Source organism: Equus caballus, chromosome 19 (genome assembly GCF_041296265.1).
Source record: "Equus caballus isolate H_3958 breed thoroughbred chromosome 19, TB-T2T, whole genome shotgun sequence".
NCBI classification, from domain to species: Eukaryota; Metazoa; Chordata; class Mammalia; order Perissodactyla; family Equidae; genus Equus; species Equus caballus.
The window spans coordinates 49,107,084-49,122,285 of NC_091702.1; the positions used below are offsets into that span (position 1 = coordinate 49,107,084).

The following is a 15,202-nucleotide window of genomic DNA, read 5'->3' on the forward strand; positions in this document are numbered from 1 at the left end:
TAGCATAGTCCATTTTCTGATGGCCTCTTATTTCCTTAGTCTAAACTGATTCAGTCCCTTTCCTCCTTCCCTCCTAGGTTATTATTTTCCTATCTTATTCCAACTTGTATTGTGAGTTTGTGATTAAAGTGATAGGATTGTCCTTGTTTTTGGTGTTTTCCTTCCCTTTAGCCTATACTATAGTCGAATATTTGCTATCCTATTCTGATTCTGTCTATTTGTCTCCTTACTTGGTGTTTTGTGACCCCTTTTCCCCTTTTTTCTTTTTTCAGGTATGAGGGCCTTCTTGAGGATTTCTTGTAGGGGGATCTTGTGGCTACAAAGACCCTTAGCTTTTGTTTGTCTGGGAAGGATTTAATTTCTCCTTCATATCTGAAGGATATTTTTGCTGGATAGAGTATCCTTGGCTGATGGTTTTTATCTTTTAAAGTTTTGAATATGTCATTCCATTCTCTCCTAGTTTGTAAGGTTTCTGCAGAGAAATCTGCTGAAAGTCTGATAGAGGTTCCTTTGTAGGTTATTTTCTTCTGCGTTGCTGCCCTGAGATTCTTTGTCATTCATTTTTGCCAATTTTACTACTACATGCCTTGCAGTAGGTCTTTTTACATTGACAAATCTAGGAGATCTGAAAGCTTCCTCTACACACATTTCTCTCTCGTTCCCTAGATTTGGGAAGTTCTCTGCTGTTATTTCTTTGAGTACACTTTCTGCTCCATTCTCCTTCTTTTCACCTTCTGCAATACCTGTAATTCTTATGTTGCATTTCCTCACTGAGTTGGATATTTCTCAGACTTTCTCTGTTTCTTTTTAGTCGCAATTCTCTCTCCTTCTCTGTCTGGAGCAATTCAATATGTCTGTCTTCGATTATGCTGATTTGCTTCTCTGTGGTGTCCATATTAGCAGTCAGGGAATCCGTATTTTGTTTTATCTCTTCCGTTGTGTCTTTCATCTCTAGTGTTTCTGATTGATTCTTCTTTATAGTTTCAATCTCTTTTGTGAAGTAGCTCCTGAAATCGTCGAATTGTTTCTCCATATTCTCTTTTACCTCATTGAATTTTTGATGATAGCTATTTTGAATTCATTGTCGTTTAGTTTACTTATTTCTGAGTCCTTAGGACTGAATTCTGGTTATTTAGTGTTTTCCCTCTGTTCTGGAGATTTGATGAATTGCCTGATGTTGGAAGAATGGGGTTTTCCCGTTGTGATATTATTCAGTTGCAGTTACAGACTATCACCACTGGATGGGAGTCGAGAGCTGCGTATTCTGAGCCCTCTGCCTTCAGCCAAGATGGTGAGGTACCACGCGGGTCAGAGGAGGGCTGCTTTCTCATGTGTGCAGTCCTGGGTTTCCTGATCAGCTCTCGCTATCTGGTCTCTTGGGGTTGGCTTGTTGAGGACACCCCTCCCACACTCCTTCCATTTTGGAGCCTCCCAAGGCAGCAATCCCAGTCTGTAGGAGAGGGAGTGAAGTTCATTCTTACCCTGTTCCAGCTTGTCCAAGTGGGGGGGGGGCTCCAGCCTGTCCACCCTCTGTCGTGTGGCTGCTGTGACTCTCCACGGACTCCTGTGCTTTTGGGGTGTTTTTTGTTGGAATATAGTTGCTCCTTTTTGTTGTGTGTTGGGGGGGAGAGAGTGCCAGACAAGCTCACTCCGGCATGGCACTGACCTCACTCTCCAACAATAATCTATAAATTGTTTTTTGAAAAGTGTGCTTTTATATAATACCATTGACCTATAATTGCAAAAATAACACTAAGAGAGTATATAATAAATTCCGAAATATTTGTAGGTACTATAGGAATTTGGAGATCAGAAAAGATCCATGTGAGTTGGGGATGGCCTTGTTAAAGTGGTGGGAGTTAAATAGGAACTTAAAGGATGGGTAAAATGTGTGTAGGTGGAATGGGGGGTCCAGACATTCCAATGATGGTAAGTGTGATCAGTGGCTTAGAAATGGGAATGAAATAATATATTCAGAAAGAGTGAGAAGTGAGATCTAATTATCTCATTGGTCATGAATAGAAGACAAGGTTAAGTGGAAAAGGAAGGACTAGATTATGAAGTGATTTAGCCTTTATCTGGTAGGAAATGGGGATATTTCTCTCTCTTTCAAAATCTACTTTGTTGGTAACAATGCCACTCCAGATCTCTTTTGGTTGCTGTTTGTATGGTATATCTTTTTCCATCTTTTTACTTTCAAGTTATTTGTGTCTTTGAATCTAAAGTATGTCAAATGTAGAGAGAAGATAGAGCATTCTTTCTTATCTAGTCTGACAGTCTCTGCCTTTGATTGTGTGCTTAGTCAGTCATATTTTATGCAGTTTTTGATGTGATTGGAATTACCTGTCCCATGTTGCTTTTTTTTCCTCATGTTGCTCTCATGTTGTTTTTGTTCCTCTGTTCTTATTTATTGCTGACTTTTGTGTTGAACAGATCTTTTTAGTGTAGCATTTTGGGTTCAGAGTTGATTTTTAACATTAAAAAAATTGTTTTCTTAGGGGTTGCTTTAGGAATTACAATATGTATTTCAGTTTATCACAGTCTGCTTCAAGGTAGACTGACTTAATTTCAGTAAAATATTGCACCTTTCCTACAATATAACTCCATTTTCTTCTCCCTCCTTCCTGCTATTATTGTCATATGTATTACACCTATTTATGTTGTAAACCTAATAATACACTATTATCATAGTTGCTTTATACAACTTATGTCTATGATGGAATTAAGAGAAGAAAAGAAAAAAATATATTTATACAGTCATTTATATTTTCGCATTTCTATTTACCATTTCTGGTGCTCTCATGTCTCCTCATGGATTTGAATTACCTGCTGGTGTCATTTCCTTCCTGCCTGGGAGACCTGCTTTAGTATTTCTTAAAGACAGGCCTTCTACTATAGAATATTCTCCATGTTTCTTTTAAATCTGGGAATGTCTTCATCTTTTCTTTCATGTTTGAAGAATAATTTTTGTGTATATAGCATTCTTGGTTGACAGGTGTTGTTTTTTCTTTCACGATTCTGAATATTTTTTTATTGCCTTCTGGCCTCCATTAGTCTGATGAGTAGTCAGCAGTTAATTGTATTGTTTTTCCCATGTATGTGATGAATCATTTTTTGTTATTGCGTTCATGATTTTTTCTGTGTGGCTTCAGTTCAAAAGTGATGTGCCCAGCCACAGATCTCTTTGTGTTTATCCCTTTTGGGTTTCATTAAGCTTTATGGTTCAATAGATTATTTTTTCATCAAATTTAGAACATTTTCAGCAATTATTTCTTCAAACATTTCTTTCCTTCTCCATTTTCCTTTTCCTCTTTTTTCTGATACTACCATTATACTGATGTTAATGGATGTGATGTTATCCTACAGGAGCTCTCTGAGGCCCTGTTTATTTCTCTGCAGTCTTTTTTTTCTCTTTGGTCTTTCAAATGGATATTCTATTTCTCTATTTTCAAGTTCGCAGATTTTTTTTAAAATGCCACCTCAAATCTTGAGCCCATAGTGACTTTTTCACTTCTGTTATTATACCTTTCAACTCTCATATTTCTGAGTTTTAAAAGTTAATATTTCTTTGTTGAAATTTCCTACTTGTGTAGTTGTCATATTTTCTTTGATTTTTAAAATATGATTTTCCTTAATTCTTTGAACTTATTTATTCCACAGTTAAATTTTTTCAGCTTTATTGAGATATAATTAACATACAACATTGTGTAAGTGTAAGGTATACAACATGTTGATTTGACTTATATTTTCGAAAATGATTACCACCAAAGCACTAACTAACATGTCACATCTTGTAATTACCATTTTTTTGTCTGTGGTGAGCATATTAAATATCTACTCTGGCAGCAAATTTCAAATATATAGTAGTGTTATTAACTATAGTCACCATGCTGTATATGAGATCCTCAGAACTTATTCATGTTATAACTGGAAGTGTGTACTTTTTGACTAAGATCTCCCCTTTTCCCCATACCCCATACTTGGTACCCACCCTTCTAGTTTGTTTGAGTTCAGCTTCTTTAGATTCTACATATAAATAATATCATACAGTATTTGTCTTTCTGTCAGACTTATTTCACTTAGCACAATGTCCTCAAGGTCCATCCATGTTGTTGCAAATGGCAAGATGTCCCTTTTTCTCGTGGGTGAATAATATTCAATTTTATATATGTGTGTATATACACACAGACACACTCACATACGTACATATATCACATTTTCATTATCCATTCACCTGTTGATAGACATTCCATTCACCTGTTGATAGACACTTAGGTTGTTTCCGTGTCTTGGCTATTGTAAATAATGCTACATTGAGCATAGGGGTGCATATATCTTTTCAAATTAGTGTTTTCGTTTCCTTCGGATAAATACCTAGAAGTGTAATTGCTGCATCATATGGTAGTTCTGTATTTACCCTTTTAAAGAACTGTCATACTGTTTTCCATAGTAACTGTATCAATTTACATTCCCACCAGCAGTGCTCAAGGGTTCTCTTTTCTCCACAGCCTCACTAACTCTTGTTATTTATTCTTTTTGATAATAGCCATTCTGACAGGTGTGAGGTGACATCTCATTGTGATTTTCATTTGCATTTTCCTGATGGTTAGTGATGTCGAGCACTTTGTCGTGTACCTGTTGGCCATTTGTCTGTGTTCTTTGGGAAAATGTCTCTTCAGGTCCTTTGCCCATTTTTTAATTGGGTTATTTGGTATTTTGCTGTTGAGTTGTATGAGTTCTTTATATATTTTGGACGTTAGTCCCTTACCTGATACATGATTTGCAGATATTTTCTCCTGTTCTGTAGGTTGCCTTTTGATTTTGTTGGTGGTTTCCTTTGCTGTGCAAAAGCTTTTTAATTTGATGTGGTTCCACTTGTTTATTTTTGCTTTTGTTGCCTTTGCTTTTGGTGTCAGATCTAAAAAAATTCTTGCCAAGACGGGTGTCAAGAAGCTTACTGCCTATGTTTTCTTCTAGGAGTTTTACAGTTTCAGATCTTTATGTTCTTGAACATAATAGCTGCTTTGTATTCTTGTCTGCTAAATCCAACAGCTGTGTCTACCCAGTCAGTTGCTCTTGTCTGCTGTTTTTTTACACCTTAGTGTAGGTCAACTTTTCCTGTTGTTTGCACATCTCTCGAGTTTTTTGGTTGAACATTTTAGATAATATATTGTAGCAACTATGGGTTCTGATTTTTTTTAAATCCTCCTGAAGGTTGTTGTGGCAGTTTTCTTTGTTTTGTAACTTACCTGCATCTAATATATAGAATCTTTCTCCTCCACAGTTTGAAGTCCCTATTCTGTTTAAAATTTTTTATTCTAATTTTCACTTTTTAGCTTGATTTCTTAGTGCTTGACTCTTTGTCTGCAAAGCTTAGTGGTCAGCTACTTATTGGTTAGAGATGTGTGCAAACATTTGAGTTTATAAAGCTTCCATCGTTTTTGATGATTCTGTACATGGATTAGGGAGTATGTTCAACATTTGGGCAGTTTTTAAGTCAGCCTCAGCTTTTACTTTCTCAGAGGCCCTTTTGGGTCTCTTCTGTATGTGTCCACAGGCTCTCTGTCAGCCAGGGACATGTGGAGAGCTTCTTTATTAGCTCCTCTAGGCCTCTCTCATTTCCAGGGTCTTCCTGTTAAATTTCTTAGTGTTCTGCCAGTCTTTCATTTTCCTCAGCTGGCACTGCATCCACAGGGTAGCAGAGCTGTCGGCTTTCTTAGTTTGTTTCCTATCAAATTGCTATTTCTGCTGCCAGTGCCACTGGACTTGTGTTTGTGCTCTCTGTTCTAAATGATGGTAGCTTCCTCTGGAAGCAGAACTCTTGGTTTTCATGGCCAACCCTGCCCTGGTAAAACCACCTCAGGTGTCTGAGCTGGGGATGGGGGTATGGTGGTAGCATCCCCTGGCAAGAAAGCCACTGGCCCCCACTCTCCTGACTCCAATATCTAGTCGTATTTCATGAAAAAATGCTTCTTGATTTCTTCTTGCCTTTGGTCAATTTCCAGAGCCCTGAAATGGTTGTTTTCTACAGTGTAGTCCTTTGTATAGGTGTTTTGGAGGAGTGAATTTGTCTCTCTCTTTATTTCTACTGTAGCTGGAAATCTTACCTCTTTTTTGAACTTTGTGACTTCTTAGTCCTTCCCCTCTCTCTCCCAGCCCCACTTTAATTCACTCTAGGTAGGCAGGCTTTTGTTATCACTGTTCTACTGAAATCACTCTTCTAAGAGTCATCAGCATCCTGCATTTGCCATATCCCTATTGTCAATTTTCTGTTTTCATCTTAATCAACCTTTCAGCAGCTTTTGGCATAAATGGTCACTCCCTTTTTCTGACACTGCCCCCCCCCCCCCACTGCCCCCCGCCACCCCAGCCTTTTAAACTCGGCTTGTAAGATAACATTCTCTCCTGTTTTTCATCCTACTTCATTGACTTGATTCATTCACTTGATCCACTCCTTTTCATACTATGAATGTATTTTTTTGTCTAAACTTCTTCCTTAGGTGATACTTTTGAGTATCACTCTTGCTTTTTAAGTCTCTGTCATGCAGATGACCCCCAGATAAATATTTCCAGCCCTAACTTCTACCTTAAGCCTTAGTATATTCACTTTGATGTCTAATAAGGATTTCAAACTTAATAGATGGAAAACAGAACTCTTGATCCATTTTCTCCCTCAAATTTATTCTCTTCAGTTTTTAGAATGATCTTTTGAAAAGGTAAATCAGATTATATCATTTTCCTGGTCAAAATCTCATTGGCTTTCCTTTACATTTAGTGTGAAATTCAGTGTCTTTTCATGGTTAACATATCCCCTGCCTACCTCTCTGAATTTATCTCCCACTTCTCTTCTTTTATTCACCATGCTGCAATCACGTTATCCTTCTAGTTATTTCTTGAATATGCCAAACCCACTTCTAGGCATTTATGTTTGGGGCTCCCTGTAACTGCAGTGCCCTATCTCATGTCTTCACATGGTTCTCATCTTCATATCATTCAGCTTTGTGTTCAGATCTTACCTTCTTTGTGAGGTCTACTATAGCCCATTCTCTCTATCATGTTCTATCCTCTTACTTAACAGGAAAATATATTATTTATTCCTCCCTGTCCTTCATAGACTCTAAGTTTCGTGAGGATAGCAACTTTGTTAGTTTTGTTTGCTGCCATATCCTTAACACTGTGAATAATACCTGACAGAGAATTAGGTACACTATATTTGTAGAACAACAGTGTTTTCCATAGAATTAGTATGTCATTAGTGAACTAATAAAGAATGACTCAGTAAAAATGCCTAGGATCGGGTTGTATATTTACATGCATTACTAATATACGTTGTATATTTAGATGCATCTTAGGCATGAATTTTGCCTAGTATTGGCTTGATTAATACTTATAAATATTGTTCTATGAAATTTATATTTTAGATCTTTTAGGGAATTTTAAAATGAGAAAATTTAAACCTCCTCTTTAAAAGAATAGAATATGAACATCAGAGAAAGGATAGATGAATTTTTAGGTCCCTGTACTTGCTTCACTTATGCATCTTTTTTGATAAAAGGCAGTGTGCATAATCTTTCACAACTTCTCTGGGAATTTAATAGTTTTCTATTACTTGGTTCATGAGTATTGGAAAATAGATAGCTTATTTTAACATAGTTGGCTATGTTAAACAATTAGTCTTAATATTTGTATATCATGAGAGGGAGTGAGTCTTAGCTTACTAGTAGTTCTCCCACAAAACTAGCCATACCTAGATGTGAATTGGCAAAATATAGACATACTCCAGAAATGGCTTCACATTGGAATGGAAATGGACACAGTTTTGAAATTGGTAAAGTTTTCTGTGTCCTCAGCACTAGTCAAACTTAAGAGTCTGACATCAGTTATTACCTTTGTTAAAACAATTATACTGTCCTGTCTGAGTTTCTGTTTATCGCTTCAACTATAAACATTTTATATATAACAAGTAAGGGAATGAAAGCTTAATGTCTTACAAAAGAATTTTAAATATCACCGTATACGTAAGCCCAGCTCTCATGGTCAATATAAAGGGACAGAAGGAGAGTCCTCTTCAGTTTCCTGTTTTCCTGAGAGGGCATACTAAAACAACCATAGAGCCTGTTGGAAGTTTCTAGGGAGGAGAAACGTTCGCTTATTCCTGCGTCCATCTTCTAAGAACTAGAGCCTACTCTGCTCCTTATTCGGCTCCTCATCCCCTGTGCATCCCCCCTCCTCTTCTTTTGGCCTTTTTTTCTAACCTTAACAGCATTTCCCTTGAAGATTCCCAAGTATATACTTTATGTTTTCTAGCTCTTCTAAACCATTATTTTAACTGAAATTTCACATTTTCAGTCCACATAGCTGGTATTTTGGTATTCCTTCTCTGTGTTAGTAATTTGGCCTTTATTAACTGGATTTCTGACAGCCAAGTAGATTGTTGGCATTTATCTTGTTAATATATACTCTTAATTATTACTACAAAACTTATGGTGTTAGAAAGTCATTATATTATTTCATGTTTTCTTTCCGTGAAGAGTGAGTGTAACTTTGAAGCTCCCCAAAGGGAAAATTATTTTTGTGGTCTATAAATGTATCAGGACTGTATAATTTCTAGTATGTCATATTTTAACTCTCTAAAACTTAGCAACTGAGCCCTTATGATGGGGCTAACTCAGATTTTTCACTGTATCTTGGAAAATGATAGGGCTTGTAAGAGTTTCCTTTGCACCCAAATTCATTTGTGTGGTGAGAAGTTTGCTTTTTATTATAGTTGCAAAAAATTATAGTAGTAATAGCTCATTTCAGATATCTCTTACCAAAGACCAGTGCTTCTCAAGCTATTTGTGGTGAAGTACCAGTTTTCAAAATTTCCAACTCATTTAAGACTGATATTCTTGTAAAATACAATACAAATGAATTACTATAAAAGTGAAATTTTTAAAAATACAAAGTATAGGCCCCACTTTTATAAAAGATTCATAGACCTAAAATTATTCTCTCAACTTGCTATAAAGTATTCTAAACACTTAATCTTAATTTCTGTATTTATCCTATTGCAGAGCAGTAGTAAATAGTATGTGAATTTAGTAACATAGTTTGCAAGTCAGCACTGGTCTATAGACCATACTTTTCAGTAGCATATCTAGAGCCTGCTGATTCTAGTGTTTAATGTTATTTCAGAAGCATCTTAGCCAATATGATGAATAGCAGTTATCCTTTAAAAAGTATTTTCTTGTGTTTCCTTTTCAGAACCGAGAGCTCCAAATCATGAGAAAGCTAGATCACTGTAACATAGTCCGATTGCGGTATTTCTTCTACTCAAGTGGTGAGAAGGTAGGTCTTGTAGAAAGTGTGTACTGAATATTGGATTGATTTGTTATTCTTCTAGAAATAGTCCCCATTTTTCTCCCCCCATTCCCCAGTGAAACAGTTTTGCTAATTGAATGGAAGAATTCCAAAACACAGGCCCTAGTGTCTGAGCTTAAGATAGGATCATTGAATATCATTAGTTATATCAGGAAAATGTTAATGAAAAGATGAAGGAAATGAACTTTTTAGAATTTTCTTCTTTTTTTAAACATCTCTCTTTAAAGCAAGTTTATATATATTTTTAAACCTTCTATGGTCCTTATATGTTTCTGGAGCCCCTTGATAGTTCACTTGTTTAGTAGAGGGAAGAAAATGATGTCATTTTGTTAAGTGGAAGTATTACAGGAAAGGGAAACAGGAGGACTTTGGTAGGACCAGAATGAGACTTAAACATTGGGAAGCAAGTTTAATCTATCCTTGGCTAGGGAAAAAGTTGGAAAAGGTAGAATATTATAGAGCTTGTTATAAGTGATCACTATTTATGACCACATTTGATTCTGTGAAAGCAAAGGATAATTAAAGAAGACTTTGCTGTCAATTCCTCCTTGGTCTGTCTTTCTCTTCAGAAGATGCAATAATTAATGTCATAATACTCACTGGAGTTGGAAGCATAGAAAAATCTGTTTGTTCTGTTTTACCGTGGTCTTTTTCTTCCTGCCTGTTCACAGTTCCTTCTTCCCAGGTTCAATCTTTCTGTACATTTTTCCTTCACTGGTTTGGGGTAAAGAGGCTGGGCAAGTAACAAACCACTTAATCTTTTGGCTAAACAAATACGACTTTGGATAAATTCATATGCTATTTTGGGCTTCAGATTTTATGCATATAATATCTAACGTCCTTAAGATCCATAATGCCTATTGATTTCTAGCCTGGTGTTCTTTTTCCTTCACATAACTGTTTCCCAGTGTGCTAGTGTTTAATCATTTTCCATTACGTTTTATTTAGATTATTTCCTTGGAAATTCTTTTTTTCTTGACAGAGCCTGTAATATGGGAAGGTACTCATGTATTAAGTCAGGATTGTGGTATACATGACTATAGATATATAATTGTGTGTGTGTGGGAGGGAGATAGCTAATGTTTTAACAACTAAAAGTAGCAAATTGGCACTTCTCAGGTGCCTTTTCTTTTTTTAAAATTTAAATGATGCCTCTGCTTGTATTAGGGACTGTAAACCCTCCTAAGTATGTGAGCTCTTTGTTTCTAAAGCCAATTACTTGGTTCATGCTTCTTTTTTTAAACCTTGCAAACTGGTTGTTATTGTCTTTAATCTTATCTATTTTGGCATGTCTTTACTTTTTCCTGTCCCTTCCCAAATAAAATTATGGAGCATCTGTTACGTTCACAGCACTCTTATAATGGAATTTTGCATCCTCATGGCTTTTTGTTATTAGATGCTAGGCATTATGATACCCCAGGGAGGAAAGTAAAGGTCAGAATTATTTGTTCCATGAACCACTGGATTGCACGTAGATGGATTTGCAAAGGCTTCCTTACAAAACTCTTCAACATTTTGCTTGGTTACTTATTTTAATTCCTATCGCATTCCCTATATACCAGGTACTGTTTTAGTGCTTTAGAATATTAACTCATTTAACTCTTATGAAAGTAAAGAGTGGAAAGGGAAGAATATTAAACCCTTTGAATGTAAGGTTCTATTTATGGTGGCATCTAAAGGCTTAACTGTCTGGTTTGGTTTGGTGAAAGCCCCCATCACAACCTGCCTTCACCCTCACTTAGTCCTTTTTTGGGAGTGACAGTGGACTGACTATTGTCTGTGTATTCCAGAGAGTGATTTCCTCCCTGCTGCTATTTAGAGCTGCTTATTTATCTTAAATGGTCTTACAAATAAAGAGCAATTGAGAAATCATTAAGGGAGATTAACTGGAAGGACAGTGAACCTCTTTCTATTATAAAAAAGAAATAGACTTTCTAATATTTATCTCAGAACTTTCTCTTGAGCATTGTAAATTTTCCAAAGTGGAAAAAAAAGACACCTTTAAATTTTGGATAGCTCCATAAATAAAGAAAATTTGTGATATATTGCTAAAAATAATGATCTTTCCTTGTCAAAAAAGGAAAATTGTATGAAGATAGGCAGAAATAGAAAGTTTCAGGGCCTCCCACCATCTTCCAGCCAACAAAAAGATAATTTTTTCTTGCCCTATTCATGATTTCCTCTTCCTTTCTTCTCAGTTGTTCTGGCAGGACTAACATATCACTCAAAAGACTAGGTAGTAAACTAATCTGTCCCATGTGAGAAGATGGATTCTGCTCTAGGGTTGTCCAGGTTTGTTATTATCAGTTCTCTCTCTCCAAGAGTAGGTTACTGAGGGTGAACTCAGAGCTGCTGTTTAAAAAGGGGTCTAAATGTCTTATGAGATTCTTACGAATTCTTAAAGATGATTTCTTTCTAAATGTGTTAGTCCTATATTAGGTAGGCATTTTTCTAATGGAAGCATTATGTCTTGTCTATGTGTATATGTTAGAGGAGTTTTGGGGGAGGAAACAGTAAATTAGTAGTTTGAGATGCCTGTGTGACATGCAGATAGAGATGCCCAGTAGACAGTTACGTGTATGTCTTCATATGTGGTAATGGGGAGGCTGCTAAGTGCAGAGATGACATTGATTGACAAGGTTGGATAGAGGGGGAATGTAGCCATGTAGTAGAGCTCTTAAGAGTTCAAGAAGGAGGGAGAGAGCATGTTGTTTGAGGCCAGGACAGCGAAGAGCCAGCAGTTCGCCAGTGTTGCCTTCTGGTCGTAGAATATGTTCAGCAATGAGATCAGTCTTCATTTGAGACAGCTGCAAGGAAGCCAGTGCCTTTGAATGGGATCCAGGTTTTGTCTAGGGCAAAGACAGTAGAAAGGACCCTCTCCGAAGAAACTAGGGTTCAAAACTCGATGAAGAATTTCTTTTTGGGGTTCCAGATTGCTCAGGGGAAAGCTCTGGGCAGGAGATCAATGATAAGAGTGTGAGCCTAAAAGAGGTGTGAGGATGCAACTAGGGGGATGGGTTGGGGGCATTGGAAAGATGAGAAAGAAGAATTCAGTGTTTCAGGATTATAGGGATCAAAGACTTGATTAGGCTCCAGGATGGATGAGTTCAAATGTATGTGGGAATTTTTTGCAATTCTCTCGTCATCATTGTCCATCATCTCTGACTCTCTTTCCCTCTGTTCATTTTCTATCAGTGTCTTCTAAACGTTTCTTTCCTTTCTCTTCAGTCTGTTCACTTGCTGAGTTTCTGCCTCTTTGACTCTGGGCACTGGGTCTCTTATCTTTCTGTCCCTGGGTTTCTTACCCTCCCTCTTGGTCTATGTCACCCCCTCAGATTTCCTTTCCCTCTGGGGTGTGTGTGTGTGTGTGTGTGTTGGTTACTTCCCCTATGACCTATATCAACCTCTTTCTCTGGGTTTTTCTACCCCTCTTTTGTTGGGTTTCTATCCATCTTATTCTCTTTCTTTGATCTTTTCTAAATCTTTACATGGATTCTCAGATGTCTTGAGCCTTCCTCATTCTCTTTCTTGGTATCCTTTCTCTCTGAGCCTCTACTACTCCCTTTTGGGGAAATTTTAAAGAAGAAAAATTTTTCACTCACTATTCTGCTTCTGACTTCAATTCTACGTATCTTATTCCATATGTACCTGTTTTACATGGTTGTATGAATAATTATTTATAACCTTATTAAATATTCAAGATCTCATAAAAACATTCCCTTGGTGCCTCATAATATTTGTGGTTATTGGTTATGTAATGTTCCATTGAGTTGTTGCACTATGTAATACCCTTAACTACCTCCCACTGTTATTTTTATTTTTATTTTTTTACTGAGGAAGATTAGCCCTGAGCTAACATCTGTTCCATCTTCCTCTATTTTATATGTGGGTCACCACCACAGCATGGCTGACAAGTGGTGTAGGTCTGCACCCAAGATCTGAACCCACAAACACAGGCTGCTGAAGCAGAGTGCTCTGAGCTTAACCACTAGGCCGTGGGGCTTACCACCCCCCCCCCCATTGTTATTTTTAATTTTAGAATTGTAGCTAAACTACCCTGGGGCTTCATTATAATTTTTATCTGTAAACACCTTCAGCTCTGGGTGAAGCTAAAGTAGGATTGTTGTAATATTTGGCAGATATTTCCACTGACCACAGTTTGACTGAATGGTTAGGTTTGCTTTGGTGACCTTCTCTTTTATTGTGCTCCACCCTGCCATTTTAAATACTGTTTTCTTTAGAGATTATGAATAATCAACTTTTAGCCTATAACTGGTGAAAGGAGTAGCCAGTTTAACAAGAAGAAGGAGGAATTAAGTCAGGACAGAGACTAGAGGTATGACCTAATTAGTCTTAGCCATAGTATTCTGATTGGAATTATTGGTATTTGCTATAGTAACTGGAGCATCATGTAATCAGTTAGTATACTGTAGGTTACCCAAGAGGTTTTAGTAACTGATTTAGTTGAGAGTAAGTAGCACTCTTCCCTTTATCAGAGAAGAATGAGATTTTTGAATGTTTTGAAAGTCTGGACTTATAATCTTTAGTGAATTCCAGGTATCCTATGTAATAGTGTTTTTTCAATATCAGTATTTGGCAGTAGAAGCCCCATTCCTCCCAAATGAAACTTTAAGAACTCCTGTTTACAGATAGAAGAGAGAAAAAGCAGAGTTGCTCTGGTTGAAACTAGGGTGTGGGACCAGCTGACTTGGCCTTCTCCGAGTTACAGCTCACCTCTGTAGAGCCCTAGGACTCTGAAGGACATAGTATGTAAACCGCATTGTGTCTTTGCAGGAGCCTTAAATTTTATTTAAGTTGGTTAGTAGTTTTCTTTAAGAAAAATTTCTGTAAGTAACCTTACATGTAAAAATATTTTATTTGTGATTCATCATAGATTGATTACTTAAGTAATGAAGAGAGAGGCTTCCTTAAATAAAACTCTCCCTCTACTTGTATGAGACAGTTTAAATAGCAAGGATGGCAAATTGATTTCATTCCTCATTTCAATTTTGTTCTATTGATAGTAACTATGTGGAGGGCTGTGTGCAGAAGGGAAAGATTGTACTCTGCTTCTGGGGTCAGAGGGAAGAGTGCTGTGTGCTTGATCATGCCTGTTGGCCACTAGTGCTGGAGAGGAAAGGGTAGGGGTGAATCCATTCTGAAAAGTAAAGCCTACTGGCTTTGTAGCTAGAAATATTTGGGTTTGCATTCCATTTCTACCATTTGATAGCAGTATGACTGAACAAGATATTTACCTTTGTAAACCTTTTCCCTCATCTGTACAGTAGGGATTCTGTGAGGAAAAAAGTATAATAATGTTTATTAAGTGCTTATCATAACACCTGGCCTATACTTAACACTTAGTAAACATTAACTCACTATTTTACAAATTATTGCTTAATAATATATATTGCACTTGCTATGTGACAGACATTGCCTTAAGCCCTCTACATGTACTTTATAACTCATTTAAACCTCATAGCAACCCAGTGAAGAATCGGTACTGTTGTTATCCCCATTTTATAGAAGAAGAAACTGAGGTATCAGCAGTTAAGTAAACAACCCGGGAGTGATCCAGCTACTGAGTGGCAAAGTTAGGAGTCGTCTCTAGGCAGTCTGTCTCCAGAGTCTGCATAGTATGCTGTACTATTTAGCATAGAATGTAGATTTCTCCAGAAGCGGTATGTTAGAAATGTAACAGTTAAGAATATCTTAGTAATGGTTGTTGAACAAGGGGAGATTGTATAGTATCTACCTGGGAGATCTTTTAGAAGAGAATAAATAGCCTTTTCTGTATAATAATAGTAGTAATAATAATTACAGCCAAAACTTATATGGT

General features: G+C 36.9%; 1 protein-coding gene across 7 annotated transcripts in view; it reads left to right on the forward strand.

Annotated features, from left to right (window-relative positions):
• The window catches only part of GSK3B (glycogen synthase kinase 3 beta), a 203,045-nt gene that overhangs the window by 97,272 nt on the left and 90,571 nt on the right, over window positions 1–15,202 (forward strand). For all 7 annotated transcript variants that reach the window (XM_070243736.1, XM_001502477.5, XM_070243737.1 and 4 more), the window contains exon 3: window positions 9,247–9,330. In XM_070243736.1, the coding sequence (XP_070099837.1) occupies window positions 9,247–9,330 (84 nt within the window). The remainder of the gene's footprint in view (window positions 1–9,246; window positions 9,331–15,202) is intronic.